General features: G+C 43.6%; 1 protein-coding gene across 2 annotated transcripts in view; it reads right to left on the bottom strand.

Moving 5' to 3' along the window:
* grip2b (glutamate receptor interacting protein 2b) overlaps positions 1 to 10,000 on the bottom strand; it is a 179,588-nt gene that overhangs the window by 83,267 nt on the left and 86,321 nt on the right. For both annotated transcript variants that reach the window (XM_063216119.1, XM_063216118.1), the window contains exon 2: positions 4,442 to 4,522. In XM_063216119.1, coding sequence (XP_063072189.1) covers positions 4,442 to 4,522 — 81 coding nt within the window. The remainder of the gene's footprint in view (positions 1 to 4,441; positions 4,523 to 10,000) is intronic.

Below are 10,000 nucleotides of genomic sequence, written 5' to 3'. Positions count from 1 at the left end.
CACTGTTCCGCTAACTGGATTTAGCACTTGGGCTAACTAACAAATACACCATGTGAATGACTAGCTAGTTGGCTTTTCCCCCAAACCGGTGCTTTCCTAAGTGATAGCAGTGTCTGAATGACCAACGCAAGAATGACAGAAGTTACATTGCCTTCAGCCTCGACTGTTTTTATTCTTATGGTGTGTATTGGGTTTTGTCTATCTTTGCTGTGTCATTACTTTGCGTCATTACTGCTATGCTATTTATTTATTTTTTACAATCTTGAGCATTGTGCTGTCTGTTTTAATCCAGTATCTGGCCGCAACTTGTTTCTCCTTTGAGAGACAAATACATTTGAGAGTCCTCAGTGCTGCAATTCTACCAGCGCTGCTAGCAGCATACTGTACCATTCTAACTCCCCCCAGGTCTCCTCTACTCCTCTTTTTTCATCTCATCTCCCATCAATTCATCTCCCCTGAAATCCTTTTCCAAGTCTTCATCTTATCCTCTCTTCCTCTTCTCTCTTCCTCTTCTCTCTTCTCTCCAGTCGTGACCTCATCTTACCTCCCCTCTCCTCTCTTCCTGTTTTGTCTTCTTCACCTCAGTCCCATTCTCCTCTCTCTTCTATCAGCACCTCAACGCACCTTTCCTTCTCCCCTGCACTACTTCAATCATCTCTTCTCCTCCCTTTTTTGATCTCATCAATTCCTTTCTCTGCTTCTCTCCTCCCATTCTCAAGTCTCTTCTTCCAGCACCTCACCTCACCATCCCTCTCCGCTGAACTCCTCTACTCCTTTTCTCCCATTCCTTCTCTTCTCTCCCTTCTTTCAGCATCTCTCCTCACCATCCCTCTCCTCTCCACTTCTTCCGATCTCCTCTTTCCCTCTCCTCTCATCTCTCTCCTTATTCACCCATCCCACATCCTCTCATCTCTCTCTGCATTTCTCCTCTCTGTTCTCTTCCTTCTATTTTCTTCTTCCTTCCTGCCTCTTCTCAGTGTCTCCCTCTTCCTCTACTTCCTGCCTCCTTTGCCATCTGAGCCGGACTGGTGGGGTGTGTGAGAGCGAGAGGGGCCCAGGGGCGGTCGATAAACATGCGCTCCCCCAAAGCCCCCACATCAAAGTGGAGAAATGAGAGCAAGGCAATGGCTCTGCTCTCCAGGGCAGGCCCTGTTTGTGTGGGCAGGATGAGCGGAGGGGAAAAGACGAAAAGACAGGAGGAAGGGAGGAGGAAGAGAAAGGGGATAAGAGAAGAGGGAGAGAGGGGTCCACAGAACAAGTGAGGAGTAAGAGTAATTAGAGAGAGAAGACAGCACAAATACACAGAGAGAAAGAGAGCGAGAGAGGTGTGTGCACGGATACGGTACATAATGCAATGGTCGGACTTTAGACAAAGAGACAGACAGGTAGAATGGAAGGCAGGCCCAAAGACGGCAACATAATGAGACCGATTCGACAACTGATAGGAACAGGAAAAGAAAGTAAAAGATGTACAGCTCCTTTCCAAAAGATTAGAGTATCATGTGTATTATAAAGTGTATTTTTTCCCATGATTTCATAAAAAATTTAATCTGTCATAGATTATAGATTCATGAACCACATTTGAAAAATGCATTTGCTTATTCTTACATATTTTGGTCTTCCAACTAAAAAAATCATGATTTAAATAGAATATTGTGATGAAATCACCATTTTCTTCAGGAAAAAAGAAAGAAATTCGAATCACATCAAATCAGTCAAAATATGGTACTTTCTAAACTACATGTCAATGTTCAGTACTTGGTTGGGAATCTCTTTGCCTGAATCACTGCCATGATGCAACATAGCATTAAAGGGGCACATGGTAGGATGACGTAATTTACGCGGTGCCCATGGCATGCCTGTCTCAAAATCTACACCGTAATGAAAAAATGCTGTTCAAATAAACTCGCTGTGAGTTTTTCATCACGGAATGCCAGCAGTTGATACAAATCTGAATACGGTATGTAAAGCCATGTTTCAAATGAAAAGTGTTTCCCAAGACACTTCATTGGACGCTCGGTCCAACGCTGTCAAAAGTTGCATGTGGGGTTTTCTGACAGCGGATCGTGGAAGTGGACGCCATAGCCACCGTTCACTTACTAATGACTCGCATAAGCATCGGCTGACTCAGGAACATGATTAATTAAACTTTGGATCCTACCAGGAGCCCCTTTAAAGTCAATGGCAGAAGCAGTGCAAGGGTGTTTGTGGAGACCCAGATTGATGCTTTGCTGTCAGCTGTTTTTTTTCCGTTTGTTTTTGGATTTGGAGACCCTGACTTCCCTCTCGACTATATCCCATATATTACTATACCACATTTTGGTGCTTTGGTGGTATGAACATTCTAACTCACCAGATCGAACATCCCATTAATAATGAACACAAATCAGTTATTGAAATAGTAAAATGTGGGTAACTAATCTATAATCATGGCCGTAACTACCATTGAGGACACAGAGGTCATGTCCTCAGTATTTTTTTCAGTAATGTCAAATTCATCCATGATGAAAATTGATTCATGATCAACAATGATAAATTCTGTCTGTATACACCATCCCCATTTACATTCCCAGGAAAAAGTTTGTACACCCTTTGAAATTTCTTACATTTCTGTCAAAATTGATCATAAAACATGGTCTGATCTTCCCGGAAGACTCAAGAAGGAACAATCACAGTCTGCTTTAATTAATTCCACCCAAACATTTACATGTTATCATATTTTTATTGGTCATAAGGCCATAGCATTCACAGGAGAGCAGGGCATAAGTAAGTACACCCTTGCGTTAAGTAGGTTTTAACCCTCACTTAGTTGCAATATCATCAACCAGACTTGTCCTGTAGTTGCAGATCAGATTAACAAAACAATCTGTTTGTATCTTGTCTCCCTCTTCTTTAGAGAACTGCCTCTCGTCAGCAAGGTTTGTGGGATGTCTGGAGTGCATAGCTTTCTTGACTTCATGCCATATAATTTCAATTATTTTTTGTCAGGGCTTTGACTGGGCTATTTCAGAATGTATATTTCATTATTATGAAGCCATTCTAAAGTCGATTTGCTTCTAAAGTATGGGTTGTTGTCACATTTCAGGACCCATAGTCTTGTGTGCTTCAACTGTGTGATAGACACGTTTTTTCTGTAAAATATCACAATAAACTTGAGTTCATTGTTCCACTGATAATAGCAAACTGTCAAGGGCCTGAGGCAGCAAGGTAGCCGCATATAATGATGCTCCCGCCACCATACTCAGAAGAGGAGATGTAACCAAGAATAGCTAAAAATGGGATTCATTCTGCCAATCTAAAATTAATGGGGTTTCTGTCCAAAAAAATATTGCTGTACCTTTGAGGTTTGCGAAAAAGCATTTATATGCTTCATAGAATTACTGCAAAATATTCTGTAGACCAACGTTGAAACCAAAGTTGAATTGTTCAGGGGAACACACAATGTCATGTTTGGAGGAGAACTGGAGAACCACACCTTCACCAAAACATCATCTCCACCTTTGAGTATGGTGGCGGGAGCATCTTTATATGCGGATACCTTGCTGCCTCAGGCCCTTGAGAGTTTGCTATTATCAGTGGAACAATGAACTCAAGTTTATTGTGATATTTTACAGAAAAAACGTGAGGAAGTCTGTCACACAGTTGAAGCACACAAGAGTATGGGTCCTGAAATGTGACAACAACCCATACTTTAGAAGCAAATCGACTTTAGAATGGCTTCATAATAATGAAATACACATTCTGAAATAGCCCAGTCAAAGCCCTGACAAAAAATAATTGAAATTATATGGTATGAAGTCAAGAAAGCTATGCACTCCAGACATCCCACAAACCTTGCTGACGAGAGGCAGTTTTCTAAAGAAGAGGGAGGCCTGATACATCCAGATTGTTTTGTTAATCTGATCTGCAACTACAGGAAACATATGGTTGAGGTTATTGTGACTAACTTAGGGTTAAAACCTATTGAATGCAAGGGTGTACTTACTTATGCCTTGCTGTCCTGTGAATGTTTACATCTTATGGCCAATGAAAATATGAAAACTTGTAAATGTTTGGGTTGAATTAGTTAAAGCAGACTCTGGTTGTTCCTTCTTGTGATTTCCGGGAAGATCAGACCATGTTTTATGACCAATTTTGACAGAAAGGTAAGACATTTCAAAGGGTGTACAAACTTTTTCCTGGGACTGTATCCTCAAGGCAGTGATCAATGAAAACAAACTTAAGAGTTTGACTGAAGTGTTTGAAGCATTCTAAATGTACAGTATGCTTGACCCCGGAATTTGAAAATGTCTGGTTACGGCTCTGTCTATAATCTATGACAGTTTAACCTTTTTTATGTAATAATGGAAATCAATAACCTTTTAAATTATATTATATTTTTTGGGAAAGGAGCTGTAGGTACAAAGAGGAAAAGAGAGGAAAAGAGAAGGGGGGCATGTACCTGGGATGCTCTGTCTGTGAGAGGTGAGGGAGTTGTCTGTCCCCACTGAGTCCTTATTCCCCTTCGAGTAAGGACTGTCATCTGGAAAAAAAACACAACACAAACAGAGCAAGATGAGATAAGGCTGACAGGCACGCAGGCACGCACACACGCACGCACGCACGCACGCACGCACGCACGCACGCACGCACGCACATATGAAGTGCATGGGTAAATAGGTGTCTGTTAAGGGGCTACACGTCCACCTAGAATTTCCTTTAAAAACAAAAGAAACAACTCTTAATGTCAAATCTCTGATAAGCAGTTCAGTGCAATGACTTGTCTCGAACACCTACAAAAGTTAGACTCTTTTTCTTTCTATTCTTTTATTTTTTTGCGCCTTCATTTCCTGTCACGCAGGCAGCCTCCGCTCAGCTTGATGCTTGCACTGTTGCCGCTTGCTAGCAGTGCTTTAGCATCTGAAAGGCATTCATCAACAACAAAATCCATTACGGCACATTAACGCTCTCCAGATACTTCACTCCATCCTCTCTGGCAACGCGGCACTGCAACTGCACTGCATCGCCTGTCAAGTGGAGCAGCGCGACGCGAGTAGGGGCAAAAAAAGAAAGGAAGAAAAACGAAGAATGAGAACACGCCGTCATTCTCGGAGGGATGAATTATTCATCGCTTTTTCAAACTTGACATCAAAAAATTAACACATTTTAGCGCTGCACATTTCATATGCACACAAGCAGACACACAGAACACACATAAGCACACACGCACGCATGCGCGCACGCACGCACGCACGTACGCACGCACGCACGCACGCACACACACACACACAACTCAAAACTCGGTCCTCCAGGTCTGCCATCAATAATCATTTGGGGAGTTTCCCCTCATGATTGCCATTAAACTCTTCATGTAGACTCGCTCGCTCTCTGTTGTACTCTACTCATACCTACAGGGGCACAATCACTCAATTAGGCCCCACAGACAAGCAGACGCACACATTAACACTTACACGCATGCGCATCCGCACGCACACACACACGCACACGCACACGCACACGCACACACAGTGCCAGCAGACACCAAACAGTGATGATCTCCAGCTCCCATTGTCAAGCTCTAGATGCTGCTGCTGGTGTTTCCATCATCAGTCTAATGCACAAATAAGTCCCCTGAGAACAGATTCACAAAGCCAAGTGTTTAAAGAGTGTTTCTCCCCTGTTTTAAACATCCTACAGGTTGGAAGTGATATTGTCCATTAGCTATGGCATAAATAATTCATCTTACAGCAGTATACACAAGGAGAATATGCATGTGTAAAAAATAACTTTACTCTAACCAGTGAGGGAAGGAGGTGATAAACTTTGAACAGAAGTATTGTTAAGGCCACCTGAATGGCATAACACATGAGGAGATGCAAGTTAATGAATGATGACATTTTAATGATCAAATGCAAGTTAGCACAAGGCTACACTGATACAGGGTGAATATAGTCAAATCAGACATACTAACCAAAATACTTTGTAGATCAATGGTTGGGAGAGCAAGAGACCGAAGGGGAGGGATAGAGAGAGAAAGCTAGAGGGAGCAGAGACACACGTGTATGTGGGAGCAGAGTGACTCCTCGAGCCATTCATTACTATAACCTTATATTCTGGTGGAGTGATCAAAAGGCTTTTGTCATTACCTGAGCACAGGAGACTCAATAGGGGGTTGACCATCACACCTAAAGTATGGCTCAGGGGTGGCCGCTAAGCAAAACTTTGTAGTAACAGACTTTCAAACTTAATCAATCAGAGAGGTATTTCGTGATAACCAAGGGCTTTACACCAGCTTGATTTGCATAGATGTTCTGATTTTATGAAAGTATGATGCAAGACACCAAAGGAATGAAAATTCAGAAAAAAATGAAATTTCTAGCTATTTTTTCTTATGCTTAAGCCAGAGTAACTAACACTGTTGCAACTTGTAGCTTGTAGATTCACTTCTTCACTTCAATGAAAGCAAACTGGTTGACTCAACTCTGTCTCAACATCTTTGTCTTTCTACAAACAGATATCATCTAAAATGCTGTCATTTTGGTTAAGTTGTCCACACCAATAGACTAAAAGTCATCAAACGTCAGGGGCCAACACAACCTATTACTGTAACAGCATCAATAATGAAGAGTTAAGCGCGCGCACACACACACACACACACACACACACACACACACACACACACACACGCATAAACAAACACACACACACACACACACACACACACACACACACACACACACACAATATTCTATTGCCCACAGGCATAGCCATCCTACATCTACTGCAGTGCAACAAAATATTGAAACATTTGTCAGGTACATTTGCGGCCCAAGGCAACCAGCACCGGCGAGACTGATCACCTCTTCTCTCCCCTACCGTGCAGCAGCAGCAGTACGCTGGACACCATTGCCTTTTACGAGGGACTCATCCATCCAAAAGCTGGCAGGTCTGCGTGTGGCAACAAATCCATGAGCCGGCACAAGGCAGCCCCAATGGATTGGTACTTGCAGTAATCTACGACCTGACACGCTCTCAGGCCTCCCTGCACCCATGAATCCCTGTGTGTTATCTTTCTCCTAACCCCCCCCTTACAGCACCACTGGCACTGGCAACAGGTGGATAAAGAGCAGATAGAAAGTCTGATAGAGAGAGACAGAGACAGAGAGAGAGAGGGGGGAATGATGAGAAAAAATGAAAGGGGGAAATGTGGAGACAGAGAGAGTAGAGAGAGAGAGGTTCCATTGGCCCATTGTTTCCTGGTTCTATTATGGCCCCCCTTAGGCAGACCTAAGGACTGTTCTATTCATTGTAGGAGCATTATGACACGTCCCTTTAGGCAGACCGGAACCTGGTCGCGTTAGGTGCCCATAGAAACCTATTATGTTGGCATATCTCTATAGAATATCTCTGGTGGAGAGGACAGAATGAGACAGCAGGGGAGACGGAGTGAAGACGACAGAAATGGGAGAGCTTGAGAAAGAGGGGGAGGGAGAAAGGAGATGGCAGGAGCAAGGAAAGGACAAAAACAGAGGGAGGGAATGAGCCCCAGGTGGGTGAAGCGAGCGAGAGCGAGAGAGAGAGAGAGAGAGAGAGAGAGAGAGAGAGAGAGAGAGAGAGAGAGAGAGAGAGAGAGAGAGAGAGAGAGAGAGAGAGAGCTGGTCACTTCTGAGGATATCATTCGCCCCGGAAACTTTCTCCCCATTTCAACAGCTCTGCATTCTTCAAAGCTTGTTCTCATTAGTCTAGTGTGAGGGTGAGGGGAGAGTCCCCCCACTCTCTCCCCAACTGGCCACTACAACACTACTAATTAACATGCACACACTCATTACTCTACATACACTGCAACCCAGGCACACCATCAAAAAGGTCCTCCAAGAACTCTGTGCTCTCTCACTGGCCGGAGACATTTCAGTGTGCTCTGGACATGACTTGCTTCACAGCTAGTGCTTTTGGTAGCATCTACATCACAGAGGCTGAGTTTGAAGCATTCGTAGCTGTGCAGTTCAGAGAGTTGGATCAGCTTGATGATATTATGTGGGTTATTATCCAGTGAATCAGTTTTTTACGAGATGTTAAAACAAGGTTCTGGCCAACTATAGTTATTACACAAGTAAAACAACAGTAAAAAAAACAACAACAACTGATGGAACATAGTGTCCAAAACGGATATAGCATGTTTATATAGGACCTGACCTAGCATGTCGATGAGAGAGAGAGGCATGGTCCTGACAATAAAAGAAAAAAAGAAAACTTGGTCAAAGAGAGGATGAAGGTTTTGCAATCTGGGTCAGCAACACCATTTTCCCTGTACAGTACACAACAATTTGTATATAATTATTTATGCACTTCAGACAGTGATTCAGAAACATCCACTCTTACGACTAATGACATAGCCTAAGTCCTGTCTGATGAGTCCATGTGTTCCCAACAGCAGTTGCTTATTGGGCTATTTAGCTGCAATACAATGGCATCATAAACCCTTTCATCATCAAATCACTCAACTGCAGGCACAAGCCGTTCAGAACTTCATTTCTTTCTTTATGTGTGTGTGTGCGTGTGCGTGTGCGTGTGCGTGTGTGTGTGTGTGTGTGTGTGTGTGTGTGTGTGTGTGTGTGTGTGTGTGTGTGTGTGTGTGTGTGTGTGTGTGTGTGTGTGTGTGTGTGTGTGTGTGTACAGTATATCATGCATGTATGCAAGTATGTGTCTGCAAGTATGTGTGCATGTGTGCATGCATGCATTTGTTCTGTGTGCATATATGTGTGTGCGTGCATGCATGTGTGTCCGTGTTCATGTATGCATGCATATGTGTTCATATCTGTAGCAGTTAGAGAAATAGCAAGAGAGCGTTTGATTGGTGCAAGTCTAGTCTGCGGTGCAAAAAGAAGTAATGCAGTGGGCTTAATGAAGGCTTAATGGAGGGGACACGGCGGCCAAAGGTTGGGCTGCCCTCTCTCATCCTCGGCTAATTAGTCTGCTTTATCACACAAACACACACACACACAGAGACACACAGACACAGACACACACAGACACACACAGAATGGCTGCCACATGAACGATAGCTCTGGCTGTCACTGGCTTTTTTTCTGAACACACACACACACACACACACACACACACACACACACACACACACACACACACACACACACACACACACACACACACACACACACACACACACACACACACAGGATGGCTGCCACATGAACGATAGCTCTGGCTGTCACTGGCTTGTCTGAACACACACACACACACACACACACACACACACACACACACACACACACACACACATATAAAGGCAAATGCACACTCACACAAAGGCAGAAATCAAGACAGCAACACACGCATACAAAAACACAAACACACGCACCCACCCACGCACGCACGCACGCACACACACACACACACACAGACACACACAAACACACACAAACACACAGACAGTCACAGCAGACCATAATCATCAAACATCTAAGCACACAAATGGACAGATAAGTGTGCACATTAACACACGCACAGACAAAGACGTAACCACACGCATAAATTCAGCAAATTGCACAAACAGACCAAACACAACAACAGCCTGTGCCATAATAGCTGTCTCAATGGTTATCGTAAAAGGAGACAAGAGAGATCTGCACTCTTCTACACAGATTTTGTTTTGTTCCTTCTTTCAAATGGCCAATCTTTAATAGTGGCCCATCACAGGAGCGAAAACAACACACGTTTGTCCCTATACATTTACACACCTTCTCTATGTTTGTGTGTGCATCTGTGTGTGCGTGTGCTTGTGCATATGCATGCACGGCCGCGCGTGTGTGTGTGCACGGGTGCATGTGTTATTTTCCTTGTGAATAGACAGGAAAAAACACATACCGTACATTAAAATGTAGCTCAGAGTGTGCTGGCTCTGGTCTAGACTACTTAGTTGGACTAAAAATGTTGGTCTACCACAGCCTTGCTTGCACTGCTAAATGTACTGTGCTGTCTTGATAAGGGAGGTACAGAGTCAGGG

Source organism: Engraulis encrasicolus, chromosome 14 (genome assembly GCF_034702125.1).
Source record: "Engraulis encrasicolus isolate BLACKSEA-1 chromosome 14, IST_EnEncr_1.0, whole genome shotgun sequence".
In the NCBI taxonomy this organism is placed as follows: domain Eukaryota; kingdom Metazoa; phylum Chordata; class Actinopteri; order Clupeiformes; family Engraulidae; genus Engraulis; species Engraulis encrasicolus.
This window is presented reverse-complemented; position numbering and strand designations above follow the sequence as displayed.